Genomic DNA, 22,480 nt, shown 5'->3' with positions numbered 1-22,480 from the left:
CCAAGTAGTTAATGCTATTATTAATACTGTCTTCTTCTTCTGTTTTAAACTGAATTCGTTTATTTAAATTATTTATAAGGACTTCTATCTGGTTGATTGTAATTTCAGAAGTATTGTACATAATCAGAATATCGTCAACATATCGCTTGTAAAATTTTATACCTTGAATTTTATTAATTATTTCATCTATATCAATCATTACTAATTCAGCAAGTTTAGGTCCTATAACTGATCCCATACTAATACCTTCATTTTGGGTGTAATAATTACCTTCTATTTCAAAGTAATTACTCATGTACGAAAACTCTATTAGTTGGGTGATCTCTGGTGTTATGTTAAGTTTTTTTAATTTTTCTTCAATTATGTCCCATGTTATGGAGGGATACATTTCAATTATGTCTAAACTAGCCATTTTAAAAGTGCTTTCTATCTTCATATCTTTTAGATCTGTTAAAAGCTCATCAGTATTAGATATGGCAAAATTAGAATTTTGGTAAGACTTAAGTTCTTGCTTTAGAAATTTTTCAAGATTATATAACGTTGAATATTTGAAGTCCACTATGGGTCGAACCTGTTCGCCATCTTTGTGAGTCTTAAGTTGAATATTAATTTTTGGTGTGCGATCATTCTGATCGTTTAGGATAAATTCTTTTTCAGCTTTTGTTAATTTATTCATTTTATGTAATCTTGTGACTCTACTTTTTAGCTCTTTATATATAATATCTTTTGGGTCTATCGGGAGTTGCCTAAACTGTTTACCTTCGACTAATTCACATTTCTTATTTTTTACCCAATCAGCATATACAATAATAACTTGTTTCGATTTATCTGCTTTAATTATCTCTAGTCCATTATCAACCAGGAATGTTTGTACTTTGCTAATGTTATTTTTATATTTATAATAATTTTTGTCTTTTATAACAGTTTTGCTTTTTTCTTTTGTTATGTATTTCTTAATTTTGCTACTAAGACTTGATTTAATAAGTTGCGATTCTGGCTCAGGAAGGTTGTTACATACTCGATCTAAGTCTGGTATAATATCAAGAACTTCCCATCTATTGGGGCCACTAAAGTCCAGGCCTGCACGAATTGTTTCAAGGATGTCCTCAGGAATTTTAACCTGTGATTTGTTTTTTACTAGAGATTCTTTCCATGCGCTAATCTCCATGTTGGGCGGATACTGAAATCGTTTTACTAATTTCTCATGTTTATTGGCTTCGTAATCGCTTAAATTTATAATCGGGTCGATTCTTTTGTTTGAGTATTTCGAATTTTTGTCGTTTGATTTTTTAAAATTGCGCTTTAATCTCTCTAAGCTTTATATATTTATACTTTATGGCCGATCTTAGTATTTTCAAATTAAAATAGTTCCTATCCCTTGTCGGGATTGCTTTAGCGATGGACTTAGGAAGGGAAAGTGTTTTAAGTGTTCTCTTTTCCCTTAGATGTGGTTTTAATAAAATAATTATCGATATAAACTACTTAAAAACACATCTAAGGGAAAAGAGAACACTTAAAACACTTTCCCTTCCTAAGTCCATCGCTAAAGCAATCCCGACAAGGGATAGGAACTATTTTAATTTGAAAATACTAAGATCGGCCATAAAGTATAAATATATAAAGCTTAGAAGATTAAAGCGCAATTTTAAAAAATCAAACGACAAAAATTCGAAATACTCAAACAAAAGAATCGACCCGATTATAAATTTAAGCGATTACGAAGCCAATAAACATGAGAAATTAGTAAAACGATTTCAGTATCCGCCCAACATGGAGATTAGCGCATGGAAAGAATCTCTAGTAAAAAACAAATCACAGGTTAAAATTCCTGAGGACATCCTTGAAACAATTCGTGCAGGCCTGGACTTTAGTGGCCCCAATAGATGGGAAGTTCTTGATATTATACCAGACTTAGATCGAGTATGTAACAACCTTCCTGAGCCAGAATCGCAACTTATTAAATCAAGTCTTAGTAGCAAAATTAAGAAATACATAACAAAAGAAAAAAGCAAAACTGTTATAAAAGACAAAAATTATTATAAATATAAAAATAACATTAGCAAAGTACAAACATTCCTGGTTGATAATGGACTAGAGATAATTAAAGCAGATAAATCGAAACAAGTTATTATTGTATATGCTGATTGGGTAAAAAATAAGAAATGTGAATTAGTCGAAGGTAAACAGTTTAGGCAACTCCCGATAGACCCAAAAGATATTATATATAAAGAGCTAAAAAGTAGAGTCACAAGATTACATAAAATGAATAAATTAACAAAAGCTGAAAAAGAATTTATCCTAAACGATCAGAATGATCGCACACCAAAAATTAATATTCAACTTAAGACTCACAAAGATGGCGAACAGGTTCGACCCATAGTGGACTTCAAATATTCAACGTTATATAACCTTGAAAAATTTCTAAAGCAAGAACTTAAGTCTTACCAAAATTCTAATTTTGCCATATCTAATACTGATGAGCTTTTAACAGATCTAAAAGATATGAAGATAGAAAGCACTTTTAAAATGGCTAGTTTAGACATAATTGAAATGTATCCCTCCATAACATGGGACATAATTGAAGAAAAATTAAAAAAACTTAACATAACACCAGAGATCACCCAACTAATAGAGTTTTCGTACATGAGTAATTACTTTGAAATAGAAGGTAATTATTACACCCAAAATGAAGGTATTAGTATGGGATCAGTTATAGGACCTAAACTTGCTGAATTAGTAATGATTGATATAGATGAAATAATTAATAAAATTCAAGGTATAAAATTTTACAAGCGATATGTTGACGATATTCTGATTATGTACAATACTTCTGAAATTACAATCAACCAGATAGAAGTCCTTATAAATAATTTAAATAAACGAATTCAGTTTAAAACAGAAGAAGAAGACAGTATTAATAATAGCATTAACTACTTGGACGTTAGGATTACAAGGAATAGAAATAGTATCGAATTTGAACCTTTTAAAAAGCCTTGCACTATCAGTACGACTATCAAATATAACTCTAATATACCTTTATATATCAAATATAACGTCTTTGCAATGGAATATGAAAAAATTAAAAATAGAACCAGTAAGTTAAGTAATATGTCTAAATATATAAAAGAATTAAAAAATAAATTTGTATTAAATGGATACCCAAACTATATAATTACAAAATGGGAAAAAGAAATAAATGATAAAACAAATAGAAACGACAAACAAAGAATAGAAAAACAAGGCTCAGGAATAAGATATATTAGTTTTCCATATGTAAAAGGATTATATGAAGAAATTAATAAAGAATTAAGAAAGGTAGACATAAAACTCGCACCTAAATATGAGAAACTTAAATCCCGGCTAAAAAATAAAAAGAGTATACAGCAAACTAGAACAGAAGCGAAAGAAACAAAGAATGTCGTTTACGAAATTCCGTGTACTTGTAAGAATAATAGTATTTATATTGGAGAAACGAAACGTAAGTTAAATATCAGATTAAAGGAACATGTCGCCGACTTAAGATACAATCGAGTAAACTCTGTTTTTCATGATCATTGCCTACTTAATAATTGTAATATAGATCAAGATGGTACAAAAATTTTATATAAAGAAAAATACGCTTATAATAGAAAATTTAAAGAGAGCGTGGCCATCATAAAGTCCAGTAATTCTATAAATAAAAATTTAAGCATAAATATAAACAAGAATTGGTTAAGAATATTATAATCATATAAAAAATAAGCAACAGATCCAGCCTAACTTGGCTACTTTTGGCTATACAGTTAATTATGTAAATTCAGATCGTCATAACCAGCAGAATATGCAAATGGTCAACAAACAACTGCGTAATAATGAGCCAGTACTAGACGAAAAGTGAGTTTTTTAGTTAACACCAGGTCCAAACGTTTATTGCTTTATGTCAAGATAAAACACCAATGAAGAAAAGAAAAAAGTTAGTAAAAAGAAGATTAAAGATCTATTGCGTTCGATTTTAAAAAAGTAAGATACCGAATATGTTTAATATACCAATATGTATAAAATAAGCCTGTATGTTTATATATTTTAAAAGAAATTTTACAATTTAATTAGCCGTACGTAGAACATTTACATTTGTTGCTGTAACTTTGAGGTCCAAATTGTGCTATGCACGCGCACCCTTGAGTTCGAGGAACTAACGGTACGTTTTAAATTAATTTTTGTGGTATCTGTTAGTGTGTGTTATATTACTTGAAATGTTGTATATTGTTTTATTAGTTGACTGAAGAGGGGCGAAATGCCCGAAACGAGTGAAATAAAATCTCGTCTCAACTAATAGAAGTGGAAAAGTGCCAAGTGTTTAATAAATAACACGGTCTTGTGTTTGATGCTCAACATATAAGAAAACACGGTTTCAAGAATACCTAAAATACGTATAATATTTTTATACTTGAGTGAAAAAAAACAAAAAATATTTTATTGATAATTCAGTCAAAAGACAAATTTACATATAAGTAACATAATTAATTTCAAAATATTGCTCTAATTTTAAAAATCTTTTATAATTTACTTTTACATGCTTTTAACAAAGCATAAATCTCAAATAGCAAAAGCATAAGATTTCAGATAATTTATAATTATTTTAAGTTTTCTGAAACTCACCAGTAGCTACAGTAACTGGTAACGTAAAAAGTATTATTAACTAAACTTATAATTTCGTATACATTTGAACAGATTAGTCATGAATTAGCTTTAAAATATTTAAACTTGTAGCTGTTTTAATTTATCCAGAATTACTGAAATTGCGTAGGTTTTAAAACTAGACATTTCTGCAACATTTATAGTAGTTGGATATTTAAGTGCTAAGTCATAAGCTCCTTTTCTTAAATCTAAATCGGTTGATATTAATTAAGATATTTACTTTTCACATTGGTTTTCGATTTATGCTTACAAATGCAAATCATTTAAACTAATTTTTCAAAGAGCAATGAAACTTTAAAGTAATGTTTTTGGATCTGTTATGAACATCTGACAGTATCACATTCTATAAAAATAATGATTTTGTTAAGAAAAATCAGTTTCGTTCTTATTTGGCAATATGTGTCAAGGCTAGTCTAAATATTTTTGATCTTTTAGATAACATAAAATTTTTAAATACTGTTTCCGTAAAATACTAACGATCATATTACGTTATTTCTAATATAGACGTTGTCTTTTTGTTATAAATGTTTTTTTTTGGTATTAAATTCAGAACTATATTTTAGCTAAATTTAAACATAAATATATAATTAGAATAGATAATACAATATTCAATGAAAATATTATTTATTTTATAATAAACATTAAAAAATAACACAAACTTAGAGAAGGAATTCACAAATATAGGATGTCCCAAAAAAAGATGTACTCACTCTTTGATTGTCAAATATATAAATATTTTTTTGTAAATAGACGTGTCTTGACAAACACACAGTCCTAAGAAGTTAAATCAACAAACAAATAAATAAATACATTAATTTAAAACCTATTACTAAATTTAAAAAACATATTATTAATCGTCTATCAAAGAGTGAGTACATCTTTTTGGGACGCCCTGTACATGTATTTATTTTAGAAATGCTAACGTGTTTCTACATAGTCATTTCTAATTAATTTATATGCGATTAAAGTATCATTTTACTAAAATAAATGCAAATATTATATTAAGTGTTAGCTGAAATAATATCAAACTGGCTTTCACTATCTAAATATTTGGATAAAGTTTAGTGATTTATTCATGCATAATAGCAATCTTTTCCCCAGATAAGTTCTATTTTTATCCGAAATTGCCTTTGATCTTTCTTCTTCTTTTCCTTTCCTTCCCAAATAACTGAATGTAATAAAGCTCGAGTTAAGAAGAAAAGAAAAAATTCAGCAACAAGTTGCGTAACTTTCCTGGCAAAAGAATTCACAATTCTGTGTGGCGCCATCTATTATGATATGTTATTTTATGAACTTTTTATATTATTAATTATTATAAATTGGTAAAAGCTTAATTTTGAAAGTAGATTATAAAATTTTGAATTTTATAAAATTAAGGCAGAAATAACGTATGAAATCTTCAGCAGGTCCTAATTTACTCGAGATATGACACACGAGCCCTTTCTATCTCCGCACTCCCTAGATCTTCACACATGAAGATTTAACAGCATCAATCTCTTTAATGCCCAAACCTCCCTGCAAAATATTAGAAATTTTCGACAACGCACGGGAGTTAAACAACGCTTCAAAGTGAGCGAACAAAATCGTGCCCCCATACACTAACAGTCATACGTTATGATAAATATAGAAAAAACATCTATGTTTTGCATTTCTCGACGTTTCAATTTCCAATGAGTCCATAAAAGTAATTTGTGGGCTAATACGATTTTAATTTAAATAGATGAAAGAAGTCGTAGGGAAACACATCGAAAACGTTACGAGGAAAGGAGACGAGATGACATTGCCAATCCAAATACAAGAGTTTCTACAAAGGCTTCGCAAAGCTAGATTGATCAAATTGTAGTAGCCTATCTGTGCACGCAGTTTTCTTTCCTACGCTTGATGATCCATATTGGGTGTTCTTTCAGATTGAGTAAAAGATGCCTAAAAGGGTTCTGCTGGACCGCTCAACTTTCCCTTCTAGGCGCGCCATTAGTGTTGTACGATATTGAGGTTTTAGAATTGATGTCAAATATCAATGTGAAAACCTACATCAATTTTATCATTAATAACATCGATGAAAGCATATTGTGTAATACAAGGTATTAAGTAAAACAACTAAAACCAGCTCTGCAGATATTCGTTTGATATAGTCATTTTCATTAACTTCCACTTATCTCTAACCATATATCCTGGTGATTCTCTTTTTTAAAAGTCATATATTGTTGCTGTAAATCACTCATAGCATAATATTATTACATATTTTTGTTGAATTGAATGAGATCGAAAAATTACTTTCGAACACAAGAGCTTTCAAAATAGTCAATAAATAAAAAGTGAAATACCACTCACCAATCTGCGCAGAAATAGGCGATTTGCCGAGAAAACGCCAAATATGTAATGAAAACGCCAAATAATGAAAATTTGTGACTGGATTTTTAAAACGTCACGTGCATGACATGCCATCGCGTATCCTATGCGCTGAAAGAGTGTTAGGCACGAAACAATATTTTTAGTTTTGTATCTGTATCGTTCTCGTTATTATTTACCACATAAAACTTTAGGAACTGTTAATTAATTAACTGTATAGTTTAAAGGGGATGGGAGTCTCGAAAAGTAGGCTACATCATTGAACACAATGAGGGAGGAAATCGATTTTTTGCGTGGAATTTTTTCAAGATATTAGTGACATACGAATTTGTTCTTTTAAGTCTACATACTAGCCACATGTGAATAAACTATTAGTTAGAAAATATTTCCTTAATTTTTATAAGTCATCTTCAAAGTCAAGGGGTACCGTACCTGTACATGTAATTGAAGAAGTGGGGTTTGCACTGAAAGAGGAGGGAAGAATTCAAAAATGGCTCAAAACCTGCACACATAATTAATAGACTGCATAATTAATTTTTATTGTGTTTTTTCCGTTTTCGTTCCCGTCCATTGTACTCCCGTATCGTTTCCGTTCTTATTCTCCATAATTATAAAGCAAGCGTGGAAAAACTTTTAATCGGCACTTATTATAAAGAAATAATATTACTGAAATGCTAACGTAGTATTTAAACAACGACACACAAACTGAGAAGAAGAAAGCAGTTGTAATGAAAGCAGAATGAACTTATAAATTAATTGTAATTAAACGAACAGAATTTATAAGTAGCCTATAAAAATCAACTTTGATAGCAAGTTGCAATTATCATAAAACAGCATAAATAAGTATATAATAATTAAAAAAATAACAATAAACATCAAACTCTTAAGGAATAGAAAAAATTTTAAAATTACAGTCTTAAAGATTATAATATAAAACTTTTTTCATCTTTTTATTCTGTCAAATTAAAAACTTCTCCAAGCTTTACAGCTAAAATAAAAATGAAATGTTTTAAATTATTTAATAAATATAATTTCTAGAAAATAATAAAATATAATAATATTCACAAATTAGAAATAACAATAAATTTCTTCATATTTTTATCTTTCTTGTGTTCCCGAGGTATTGAAAACGGACAAAGATGTTTATTGTTACTTCTAATTCGTGAATATTGTTATATTTCGTTGAAAAAAATCGTACTTAATTTTAAAAATGCACTATGGATTCGCAGTCTTAAAGCATCACAATGTTAATTAGTTCGATCAATTGTAAAATGGGTGTTTCTGAATGGCTTTTTTCTTAGAGACATGTAGTGAAGATAAGTCATCCATTTATCACTTTGACACCTACTCTCCTACAAATAGTTGAAAGGTCGATTCTTCTGTTTAGAAGAGAACTTAGTTATGTTGAAAGAACTTTACCACAATCAAACATTTGCGCTTTTGTGAATTCTATTCACATTCCATTCCCGTTTCCTTATTGCACGTACCAATTTCGGTTCTGCTCCGTACATTTCCACGGAAATTTCTAAAAGGATCTAAACCATATCGTTAATTTTCAAAATTAAAAGGAACTTCATTTAAACAAAATATTAAAAAATCTATATATTTTTTTAAATAAATTTTATATAATAATTAATGATTTATTATTACTGTTAATAAAACAATCAAGTAAGGAGCAATATAAATATTCCAAAATAAAATTTCTTTGAAGTTGGTCCCCAGAGTTTTAAGTCGACGCTTTAACCTACCATTTCTGGCGAGATGTTTACTCAGGATCGAATTCGAACGAGTAACTCTCCAGAAAGTTTTCATGCCCGGTCTGTTTCCGATATGTCGAGCACCCTCTCTAATCAGGCTCACAATGGGAGCATTATTGGCTTAACAGAAGCCACTATTGGTACGAGAAAGAACGCTGTCTTTAAGGCCTTTCTCCGGCCAATCTGTGAAGGTAGAAAGCTTTAAAAAATCCTTTGGAAAATTGCTTCATACCTGATCATATTTATTTTTAGCTGTTAAGAAAATAATCTGTGTTAAAATTTGAAAGCAACGATTTTTATTATATTTGTACGTGATTAAATTTTGATAAATTTATTTCTTTATCACCATAAACATAAACACACTTTATTACTTATTTATTATTCGATATCAAATAAATTACAGAGAACAGTATTACATTCTTCCGCTATAAGAGTAAAATATTTATCCATTTATCTAATTCTCCATTGTCTTAATGTCATTTTTGAAAATTTATTATGTATATAACAGTAAATCCTTTAATGCTACTTAACATTTTGGCTTTTATCAACAATAAAGGATAAAATATATGTACTGTATTACCTTTTTTTAAATATTTGACATAGATTCAAAAGTTTAATGAGAATATAAAAATCTCGTTAAAAATTTGTAAAACCTCATAATTTCAGAAATTATATTACATATTTATTACAATTTTAATATCTTAAGTTTTAATAAATTGTATATGCTTTAAATTTTAAATACGTAATAGAAGAAATAACATCTTTTTTTACATAAATTTTTTCAAGTGCTTTCTTCATATCAATTATTATTTTTAACTGATTGAAAATTTTATTAAAAGCATTTTGTTCTAAAATTAAATTTTGTAAAAAAATGTTATTAACCATATATTTTATTTACATCCTAATGTTTCACAGATTAAAGTACAAAAGAAGTTAACATAAATAATTAGCGATCCTTGCAAGATTTTCAATTATGTAAAACAAAGCATGTAAAAAGCTATTTTTTTCAGTGCTATTTGTTCTGATGGAATTTTTTAAATAGTTCGATCTGCTCAGAACTGCTTTAAGCAAGTTAAACATTTAATATAATCTTGTTGCTTCAAACACAATTGAGTGTTACGAATTAAGACACTTGGCGGTTTTTTCATCTTAGTTATTCAAGATGAAAAAACCGCCAAGTGTCTTAATTCGTAACACTCAATTGTGTTTGAAGCAACAAAGTACGAAGCACGGTTTCAAATTATAAAGATTATATTAAATCTTTAAGACAGGATGATTTAAAAAAATGTTAACACTTTTATAGCAAGTGGAGTGACGTACAGTACAATCGTAATAAAGCTTAGGTTAACTCTCAAGGAACGATCCAAGTGAGGGTATACCAATTCTCCACGAAGATCGAGATATTTCGAGAGCATTTCAGGAGCAGCTATCGTTGAAACTAGCTCCGTTGAAGAGGATTGCTTCGAGAGGGGAGAGTTGGGGACTTTTCCCCGGGCCTGGAGAAAACTTAGGAGCCTGTAAGAGTTTCTACCTCAATAAATTAACCAACAGAAAATAAAATATTTTCTGTTGGTTTTTACCAACAGAAAATAAAATATTTAGGACTGTTATTTATTAATAAATAAACATTCTTCACTTATTTCATTTGTTCAAAAAAAAAAAAAAAACAGTTAAAAGGAGCCCGTCTTATCCAACTCTCCATGCCAAGCTTTCGACGGTCCTGTGTAAACTATAGCGGTGACCAGTAAGGTTTATACAAAAACCGACTTTTTAAAAACCAGTTTTCGAATCTCAACTTTTGTACGAAACCGATTTTAACCGGTTTTCGAATTTTTGCCCAAAAAACGGAGATAAGGGATATTTACAACTTATTTTAAAACGTTTTTATTTATTTTATATTTATAACATTTTAAAAGTGCAGTAGAGCGTCGATAAGTGGAACCAATTGGGGACTGGGGTCCTTCCAGTTAATGATTTGTTCCAGTTTCCGACTTTGTACGAAAAAATACATTAACCTGTCCGATGTTCAAATTTTTCTCCGTTGCGTATCGCTTCCTGTTGAATTTTTCTCCGTTGCGTGTCGCTTCGTGTTGAATTTTCGTCGATTTTAAGCCTAACGAAAATTTTTATAATAATCATCGAGGCTATCGTATCGTTAAAAATTATTTCTGCATTTTGTACAAACAAAATAAATATATTAAAGAATATAAAAAACATGAAAATTATACTTTAGAAGTAAATTTAGTATCAAAAACATTCGATTCAGCACGACACAGTCCGACTGAAAATCGTTCCACTTTCCGGCCATTCCACTTACCGACGTTCCACTTATCGACGCTCTACTGTATAACAAAATAAAATCGACTAACGTCTACGCAAAACAAACCAAAAGAAATGCTAGAATATCACGTTACACTATAAAATTTACTCTATAGAAAACCATGAAGGAAATCGAATAACAATGAATTCTTACAAAATATTATTTTATTTCTTATTCTTCGCAAGAAAATATGATTTTAGAAAGCAAAGAAAGTCTATAGATCTATTGCTCAACCGTGCCTTTTTTCCACAGAAAATTGCCAGAGATAGAAAAAACTCTCTCGCTACTGAGCTGGGTTTAATCGTCTTTAAAGCAATAAATAATGAATCTAAATTTTTTGTTCTTATGTTTGTATCCTCTAATACTAAAAATTGCTTCTTTAGTGTCTTAGGGTTGGACGAAGTCACTTTTTCAAGTTCTTGAAATATTTATGTGATCGATCTCGAGCTACCCGATTTTGGGAATGTAACTCGCGAAGGGTTACTTATAGAGGTGACTTTTTGCTCCTATAGCTATGCTCTACAGCTCTGATAAAGTCCTAACCGTCTCATTCAGAACTTGACTTGCCCGGAATTGGATGCTTCTTAGGCATAGGGGGAGTGTTTTTGTTTTATAATTAGTTTTATAGAACAGTATTTAACAATATTCCCGTTTTTTGCCAGAGACGATTTTGTGTCAAAATGTTGCTTTTTTAATCAATTAATTAATTAATTATGTTTTAAGTCTAGGCTTGAAAACCGGTTTTCTACTTGGGAAAAACAGTGTATAAAATTATACAAATTTTTTAAAGAAACCAGTTTTTCAAAACCGGGTTTTAAAAACCGACAAACCCTAGTGACCAGGTAGAGACGTTCTGAGCTGAAGTTTATTTCCAAACTTTAATTCTTCCACTTTTTGTACACTATCATATTGCACAGTTTTGAAAATAAACTAACATTCTTAGCACGTTATAAAAATGCTAACATTTTTTATTTTCCCTGTGTAAATATAGGATTTTTAAACAATCCAGCAACGAGTTGCTTATCTTTCCGGGCAACCTTTAAAACTGCGTGTATGGCGCCATATGTTATGGTATTTTATTTAAAAACGTTTTATATTTTCAATAAAACAGAGCTTAATTTTAGGTTAGGGATGAGTTTTAGAAAAAAATTGTAGATGCTAATAACGAGTAAATCGCCATTAAGTTCAACCCTACTGGAGATATGACACATGACCCCTTTTTTCTCACCACCCCTCTCGACCTTTATTCATCAAAATTTAATAGCATTAATCCCCTAATAAGTAAACCTTCCTGCAAAATTTTATCAATTTTCGACAAAAAGCACAAAAGTTATTAGGCTTTAAAGAGGATGAACAAAATTGTGCCATCACATACACATAAAAACACGAATACACTAATGTCTGTATAAACAGAAAAAAAGACTCAACTTTTTTTGTATTTTTCGACGTTTCAAGGTTCCCTGTGTCCAAAAATAAAAAAAATTTTCGGGGAGTTATTTTTTGACCAATCGACAAACTTTTCCTCTGTTATTTATAAAGGAAAAGTTTATGACAGAGCCGGGAAAGTAAAAATGTCAGAGTAAGAAAATTTAAATATAATCAATATCCTATAATCATAGTCAATTTTTATCAAATATATACCAAAATATCATTTATTAAGGGAAATGCAATCTGCTAGGATATTTGTGCTTCTATTTTTACGTATATTTTTATTTATTACCATCATTTAAAAGTACTATCTTCATTTATTACTATAATTCTTTTTCTAAAAGTTACGTCTTGTTCTTATACTATTCGTTTTGTGTTATATTTCAATAAAAAAGAATGTAATCAAATTTTTAAATTTATTAATATTTAAAAGATTATTTATATATTTTTAACATTCGTAGTATGGGTGCATTCAATAATACAAGATTAATATTAGAATATATTAATAATAAATTTTATACTAATTATTTTTCTTAAAATGTTTTATTAAGTTTTAAAAATATATTGAAATAATGAATGAATTATATATATATATCAGTCGGACTTGCAATAAAGAGCACGTCAAAACAGCTAAATAGCAACCATTTTAAAATTTATTTTTTGTTTAATCTAAAAAACGAAGGAATAAAAAACAAAGTAAGTTTGAAATGTTATAAATTAAAGTAAAATAATTTTGAATATTTTAAAATGTTTGAGAATCGTCAAATAAAATGACGGAGAGTCAAGGATACAATACAAGATATTTTGATTTAGAACGGTTTATAACTAATTATTTTTTGGTCTTTCAGGAGTGATCGAAGATACTGGAAAAAAATTATTCTTCTTTGATAGTTGCTATCCAAATCTGATATATAGGCTAAATACTCTCAAAGGAAAAAGAATAAGTTTTATTTCTTTTTGTGCCATCTAATAATATAGAAATTCACATTTTACATAATTTTTCTAATTTAATTATACTATTTACATAAATGTAATATATATTTTATAAATTTATAAATGTTTACGCATGCTACATTATTCCGAAAATTATAGAACAAATGAGTGTTTAATATTTTCAAAGATAAATTCAAAATAAATTTATTTTCAAATTTCTTCATTATTTTGTATTATAATTGTTGTTATATATATATATAATGTATATATCGCTAGACTGTTTCTAAGGGTAATATCAATTTTGACAGGAAGTGATTGTGGAGTTTGTGTAAAGTATATATAGAAAATCTTTTGTATTCGCTATGGTTTAGTAAAGACGGCTTTTAAAAGTTAAGTGAAAATTTTATTTGTTAACAATTAAACAATAAGCAGATACGTGCTCTATGTTAACAAGACAGAAAATAAGCTATCAAAACGAGCTGCCTGGCAATGTTTGATAATTAATTAATAAAGATGATGTTCAAAATTTCCTTCTCTCTCACGGAAACACATCCCAACCCGTCGACGAACAGAATGTTATTCAACAACTGATGTTATCGAACTTTTGCTGCGGCAGCATGAATTATTTGTACAAGTTTTTTGTTTTCTATCTCAGAACTGTACACTTCTTATTTCATACAACCCACAGAAAAAATCCATTCGTATCAAATTCGAAGTAAAAACTTTATTTCAACAAGCAATTATTTATTATGACATCGTTACAATGCCGGGCTGAAATTTTAATCATATTTTTAATATGCTCTCCACCTCAAATTTGTAGTGCTCCTGTACATCATACTTTTCCGTTAGCAGTAGCGTCGTGCCGGTCATCTTTCTAACTCCTTTCAGGGGAAAAGGTTTGAATTGAAATAACATGACTTTCGGTTTGTTTCGGAATTTCATATATAGTTAATCAGGGCCTTCTCTCCCTACGGTTTCCATATCTGCTTTGGATTTCATCTATCTATTCCCATTCTCGAAATTAAGAAAAGACAGGCGGACAGATGAACGACAGTGGAAATTTATAGGTCTACAGTTTTTTCAAATTGCAGCCCAAAAACTCAGAAAATCCTTGTTGCTCTATAGAACATCCTATATCCGAGTGGATTGAATTGATGGATGTAACGTATGGGCAATCTGCCAAGGGAGATGCATGTCAAGAAGACTTTTAAGGGAGGCCGGATGGCCGAGCGGTCAAGGTAGCAGCCTACCGCTCTGGGGGACCCGGGATCGAATCCGAACGGGTCGAATAATCCCCAGGAATTTTTCGGGGGTGGTCCGTTCGGATATGTCGGGCCCCGTCCCTCACCACCCGGTCGCCCCATTGTGGGCCTGGCCGAACCCATAATGGGCCTACTAAAAGAGGCCCTCTTAGTGCCCACAGGGCGGAAAGAGTTAAAAAAAAGGACTTTTAAGGGAAACTGTTCTCTATTTAGGTATTTGAGCTTTCCTCGCATGTCTAACACCTAAATAGAGGACAGTTTCCCGTAAAAAGTTTCCCACGCGGCCAGTCCGTTGTGAGGCGCGAACCCATGGATGTTCAATACACTTAGCACACGTTCTGCGTCATTCCCTAGCCCAGGGATGGCGAACCTATGGCACGCGTACCCAAAGTGGCACGTCGGAGAAATTGTCTGGCACTTAACGTATCATACGTTTTTGGTCTATTACCTGATCATCCTTTGTTTTCAATCAGCTTATTTACATTTACTCTAATTAAAGCATGTTCATTTTATTTATGTAAACATAGTTATTAGAAATCTAGAGCTTTGGCATGCATAAAAATTTTTAAAGACAAGTACGCTTACTATATGGCACGTAGACGTTAAAAAGTTTGCCATCCCTGCCCTAGTTTATTCACTTTACCCTTTGAAACCCCCTTTATAAATGTGATTTATACTTTATTTTTAAATTTTATATTTTGCGAAATGGAAGTCATTATATAATTTATTTAATTAAATAAAGTTTATTTCAAAATATGAAAAATAATATATTGTAGAAGAAGATCGTGACTCTATTCCAAGAAACGAGAAAAACTTGACCAGAATTTGGCGAATAAAAATTTGTTCGTTCTTCAGAAGTCTGTGATGATAAATGGAGAATAATGAATTCAATCAATAAAGTTCGGAGAGGAAACTAAGTATTGAGTTAGATCGACTAAGAAAGAATAAGGAAAGAAGAATAAAAATGAAATAAAGAGAAGACTAAATAGATCTATAACATTGAAATGGAAATAATAGAGAACCAGAAAATATCTAAGAAATTAATTTTAAAAATAAAATAATTTAAGAAGGAAAATACAAACATTACTATTATATTAATTCTAAAGAAACACTTAGTTACAGTTACTATAATATTAATGACTTATTAGATCTCTTAAAACGATTAACGGAATCTACATTAGGACTACGTTAAGAAATACTCTAAACGAATGTATGATGATTAGACGTTACTGTTAAACAATACTTTTAAGAGCAAATGACAATTTTACTGAAAATGGATCAGGCTCTAATTTGATGCATGGGATCATATTTTATCATGGATTATATAAATCAGAAGTGTTTCATCTGTAGTGATTGAACTCACTTCTTTCAAATTATTCCAAAAGTAAAAAACTGGAAAATTTTTCTTGAGTTCTAGAAAATACTGGAAAAATATTGTACAAAACTGCATAAGACTAGCAATTATGTACAGCACGGAGACATCATTTCTAACGAGGACAAAACACTAATAGGATGAGAATCGCAGCAACAAAATGCTGTGATGAATGTAGAGAACGACAAGAATAGACTGGATATAAAAGTAATAGACTTAACCGGAAAAATGCAACAGGACATATGAGAAAAGATATAAAATATGTGGAAAGAAAAGTTGTGGCGATGGAAATTAATAGGAAATAGCGAAGTCCAAGAAAAGATAAAGGTAAGTGATTAACGAAAACACGAGAAAAAAGAAACTGGATGAACAATTAATGGATAAAAGAGCGATAAATCTGAAAAATACTCATTAATAACGACGATCGTCTATAAAAAATGGGATAAACTAAGAGAAGTAAAAAATTCAGATTATTTATGATCAACAAAAATAGTTTCAAATTTCTCAGTAAAAAGTAAATACAGAAAATATTTTTATATCCTTAGAACAGACATTAATAAGTTAAAATATGGCATAACTTCCGAAGTTACTTTTTGAAATATTATATACGGCATAAATTGTTTTTCATATAAATAAATTTATTACTAATAAATGGTTGATTCTATGTCAAAGAAATTTTTTTCCAGTTTTTCATTTATTTCTCTGGAAATTGAATTTAAAATTTTAAAGTCAATTTTAACTCTATTCGAATTACATTTTAAATTTTTATACAATTGAGGGCATAACAAATACAATTTTCTTTTAGTTCATTACAAAACTTTCTCATCATCTTAAATCTTATACTTATTTCACGTTCAAAATATTCTGAAACGAATACATCAATCAAAATCACGGCACTACTTTTATCACGAAAAACATTTTTCCCCATATATCATGAATTATGAGAGAAACGAAAATGAATAATGTGTAAATTTATTTTAAAAAACTATTTCATGTAAAAACTTGATATTACAGACTTACAGTATCTTGCCAAATTATTAGACACGTTGACTAAAATCATACTTTTTGTACTATTTTCTTCTTTTTTCGTAATATTGTTTAAGGCAGTGATTCCCAAAGTGGGGGTCGTGAAAAATATTTGGGGAGTCGCTGAAAAATTGATGCCAGATCAATTTTTTTTCAAATATTTTATAAATTTACTATTGATTCATGTTTAGAAATAATAGAAATAAAAAATATATAAAATAATTTTTACTTAAATAAATTGCACATATAAATAATAAAAACAATATAAATATTTAAATACGAGCCTAAATATAATAATCATAAATTTGTGCGGTATTGGAGAATTCCCCAGTTCCAGTCTCCGCCTAAACTATGATAGAACAGTGTTGTCATTTGGAACGGTGTTCGCTAGCAGCGTTGCGTCTGTAGGCAAGTCGAGTTAGAAATACAGTAGAGTGTCGATTATCCGAAAACCGATCAACCGAAAACGTTTCAGTCGGCAAATTCGAATTTCCGCTAGTGCTGTGGCGCTGCAATATTTGGCTCTGTCTTGGAATATTCCGATATTATTTTAGTTGATATGCGTTTTTAGCTGGCAGTACTGGCGCGACCATGAGAGGGTACTTAAGGACGCGCCAGTATTTCAAGGAGACTTTTTTCCCATCGTGAGTGGTAAGTTTTGCTTGTTTTTCTGAGGACTGTGTTGTGCTGAATCGGAACGTTTTGAGACTAGATTAACTTCCGAAATATAATGTTTTTTGTTTTTATATTTTTCAATATATTTATTTTGTTTGTGAAAAATAAAGAAATAATTAAAAAAAATTTCGTTAGTCTTAACATTGACAAAAATTCAACGCAAAGCGACACGCAACGGAGAGAAATTTCAACATGGAATAGATTAATTAAACAAAAGAAATTAACTCCTCCTGAATTTAAATTAACCCCCTCCCTCCGGGATGTTTTTCTACACATACTCATTCTTCGGGGTCCTTTGAAATTTTTAAGTGCAAAAGGGGGTCGCGGACCAAAAAGTTTGAGAAACACTGATTTAAGGAATATGTGTTTTTTTTGTGTTATTCTTATCATATTCGAAACACTTTTAATAAGTTTTTTACATAGCAACACTGTAAATGTAAAAAAATTAACTTTCTAGTACAAAAAAGTGATAGAGGTTCATAGTAAGGTATGACAGCATAGCCCCATTTATGAGAACAAAAATTAAAAAAAATTCCTTGGTGATACAGAAGCACTGCTGGCTGTTAAAGATGGTCATTCAAATTTTCATATGCAAAAACTTACTTTTTATTTTATAAGACACAATAAAACATTAATATTTTAAATAATCTTATCGGCAATTTCATTTTTGTTATTGCATCAGAAACTAACAGATCATTCATTTTTTTCATGGGTCTAATAGTATGGCAAGGTACTATACTTTGTTAATTTTTATGATTTTTGAATGCATTATTTCTTCTCTATGATTAAAAGCAATTTTAATTAAGTTATTAAAAAATTGCGTAAATTGTTTTATTAAAACTTATTCTTGTTTTCAACAAATTAACTGAAGTGTTTAATATTATTTTTCAAGTTTTATGTAGAAATAATGCGAGTAAGAATTGCTCCACAGTTTCTCATCAGTAAAAACCTGTAATTAATTATTTTTTCTGAGTAAATAGATCTATCAAATATTTCACAATAAAAATACCATTTTATTTAGAGAATAATGATAGAAAAAATTTAAAAATTCACTTTATAGAAATAAAAAACTATATTTTAAAAAATGTTTTAAAAATTTTTTTGAATAATTTATGATCTCACCATAAATTAAAAAGTTTTCTCTACCAGTAATAGGATGGATGAAACCGTTGGTCGTGGGTTCGTGCTTGACCAACTGACTGAACGCGTGGAGTTTTCCGGTTTATTTCACGCATGTAACATCTAAAAACGAACCCTTTAATCATAAAAAGTTTCCCTCAGATGGCCCTCTCCTTGGCAGATCGCCCATACCTTGCGTTGCTTTATCCCAACAATCCAGTGGCCTTATGATTTACTTGTGATCTCTCTTTATAAATATTTAGAAACATTATAAACTTAATGTATATTGATTTATTTCCTTAAGACTATGTTAATTATGCAAATTTAATATATATTGAATATTTTCTAGATGTTAAGCAGGAGAAATCATTGCAGTCATACGATATGTGCGTTAAAATGAAGAAAACCGATTGTGGAACTCAGACGTTTACAACATTGCTCAACAGCGAAAACGATGTTAACAAATGCCAAAACGAAATAAATCTCTAAAATATATCTCTAATATTATCATAAAGTCAAAATTATCATACGTATTTATTATATTTTATTCAAATCTTTGGAGGATCGCTTGATGGTGATACATATTGTTGTGTAAATTATTGTAAATATTTATATAAATAATGTAATAAATTTATTAAATAGTACTTATTACATATCTACAATTAAGTAATATTTTTTATAAAATATTTTTTCTTCCACTTCGTTAAAATTGTAATAAATTGTGCTTGTAAATGATAGAAAAAATAATTTATTTTAAATTTAAACGATTAAATTATTATTAAAATTAATTTCATGTAAAAGAAAACTATACTTTTGTCATTTTCTTATCTCTTTTAGTTTTTTTAATCAATAAAATTTGTCTGAAATCATTTCTTTTAGACTGATTTTGTCATTTTTAATAAATTCTCCATTAAATTGCTTAAGGAAAAATCTTGGCAATTTATTAACACATGAGTAAATACATGCATATATGATATGAAAAAATGTAAAATATATATCATTTATAAAATTTTAATAAATAAATAACAATTCCATATTTTCATCATAAAAATTTGCGAATGCAAGCTAATAAAAAATTCCCTACCTAATAATTTTTAAATATTACTTTTAATTCTCTCAAGTTAAGACTAGGAAAAGGTTTAGTTAAAAATTTAAAAAAATTCTAATCAAATTTTAAATATTTTTAAATTTTAATCATGAAATTTAATTATATTTTCATACATAAATTTATGAGTGAGATTTTTATTCCTGATTTTTCTAATCTAAAAAATTTTAACGGAAACTGCTAATAATCAATTATTTGTTAAATTTAAATTGCCTAGTAAAGCTCTAGATAAGCGAGCTGATAAAGCCCGTTTTACCCGTCCCGTTATAGATGAAACGGATTATGTCTTAATTTGATTATCCACGTGTATTAAAGCCTCTTTGAGCAGGTGATTACCTGATTTGCAACATTCATTTTTCGTGTTTAAAGTGATCAAAATATGTAAGTTGTTACTCAAATTCAAATAAATTGTTTCTGTATTAATATCATTTCAGTTTAACAAGTGAGTATTGCTAATTAAACAAAAACAATTTTATTGTAAAGTTCTTCGCATTCGAAAAACTATAAAGAAAAAAAAAAGAAACAGGCTTATAACTTTATAGATGAATGCCGAATTAAATCATAAATATTGAAAAAAAAAGATGTAGTGTAACTGAATGTTTTATTATTGTTATTTGTCTCTCCGCGATCGTTTTTCTATTGTTATTTATTTTATGTGGTTTATTAGGGAAAGTTTTTTCTTGTCCTCTTGGATATTGTCTGTAGAAATCTGTAATAAATAAATAAATATATTTAAAATAATAATCAAGTTATTCTAAATTTTACATACGATTCCTGATGTAACAGTTAAATTCAGCTGGATTATTATTCAGAATTTTACACAGTTCAGATAATTAGCTAAATATACGGACAAATGTAAAGACAATCTTAATATATATATTTTTGTAAACAGTTGTTTTGAAGACCTTAAACATTAATTTCGAAATATCGCTACAAAAATTTTACTGCCATATGTCACACTTGATATATTATTGTTTATAATTTAGTTTTATATTTCATTTTTATGCGAATGGAAAGCAAAATTTTTTGTTTATTTAAATATATGTATTTTTTTTTCTTTTGTGAATTATAAATTCAACTGGCGGCAACACATACTTCACTGTTTGAAAATTTGTTCTATTCTTATTTGAAAATATTTAAAATTTTTAAATTTTATAAAATTACATTTATTATTCGAAAAACAAAACATAACAAAATTTTAACAAATTTATTTCTATATAACTAGTTTCTTTTGTAATTTTATTTTATGCATTTAAAAACATTATTCCCAGGAGGAATCCGTGACCTTTACCTGACTGGAAAATGGGTCGATGGAATAAAAAAGGATAAAAATTCAAATTCAGAAATTTTGGAGCAAATATGTTCGCATCTTTTCAATTTAGTTTCCTATTGTATTTCTGGGATTATTAATAATTATCAGCTAGTTATTAATATGTCTGTAAATGTAATGTACAGTGTTTACTGATTATTCGATAAAATACTAAAATTGGTAATATAAGAATGGAAATCAATACGTAAGTGCAGTAAAATTGTTATCACATTGATAACGAATTTTAACGTTTCTAAGTATCTTATAAGTTACATATAGCGTCTAAGACATAAAAAAGGGGAGAGAAACCCATAAAATAAACCTACAACCAGCAACCGATGTTCACTGGTTTTATTCATTCGGGCAAAGATAAGTTTGATCACAAATGCATTATGTATTATATTTTATATGAAAAATGTATCGTTGTTCAATCTGACATATTTTAAGATTTTTAGAATGTATACTTTAGTGTTGTATTGAAATGCATAATCAGCAGTTAAAAATAAAAGTCAGTAAATCCGAACATACATTTCAATCCATATGATATCTTCAAGAATTCGTGTTTGAATTATTTTTAACGTAACTCCTGACTGATTCTTTTATAAGCAATAAATAAAACGAATTAATATTAAAATATAATATCACATAAAGTTGAACATTTTTAGTATAAGCATAACCAAATAATCAATTTAATACACCAAAGCTTACTTACAAGCGCAAACTAATGCATATACACACATACATATACATATACATAACACACTATAAATCCAGCTATAATTACTGACGAGACAAAAAATAATGCAAAATGTCTTTTAATTAACATGTAATTAACAAAATACAAGAATTCAGAATAGGGGTGAGCAACTGATTGTTCTAACGATTTAAGAAAAAAATAATCGCTAGATCCACATGCTTAATATTGTATCTTTGCCACTCCACCACTTCCGAACGGTTGTGAATTTTTCATTTCCGATTGCAAAAGATTCATTTACAGGGAAAGAGCATTATTTTGATACTTTAACCATGTTTGTATCTTCAGCAGTTCTCTGAAACGAAGTTGACAGGTATTTGAGGCCTAATTAATATACAGATATACGTAACAATTTTAAAATTAAACTAATTGAAATTAATTCAATTTCCAACAT

The 22,480-nt window shown here is 28.9% G+C and overlaps 1 protein-coding gene across 1 annotated transcript in view; it reads left to right on the top strand.

The window, feature by feature from the left end:
- Positions 1–19,604, top strand: part of LOC136972674 (metabotropic glutamate receptor 6-like) — a 134,956-nt gene extending 115,352 nt beyond the window's left edge. Inside the window, exon 7 of the mRNA XM_067267276.1 lies at positions 19,268–19,604. Coding sequence (XP_067123377.1) covers positions 19,268–19,407 — 140 coding nt within the window. The 3' untranslated portion in view covers positions 19,408–19,604. The remainder of the gene's footprint in view (positions 1–19,267) is intronic.
- Positions 19,605–22,480: the final 2,876 nt, after the last annotated feature.

Source organism: Centruroides vittatus, unplaced genomic scaffold (assembly GCF_030686945.1).
Source record: "Centruroides vittatus isolate TY-2023 unplaced genomic scaffold, ASM3068694v2 contig_300, whole genome shotgun sequence".
NCBI lineage: Eukaryota > Metazoa > Arthropoda > Arachnida > Scorpiones > Buthidae > Centruroides > Centruroides vittatus.
The sequence above is the reverse complement of the archived record's forward strand: the minus strand, read 5'-3'. Positions and strand labels throughout refer to the sequence as shown.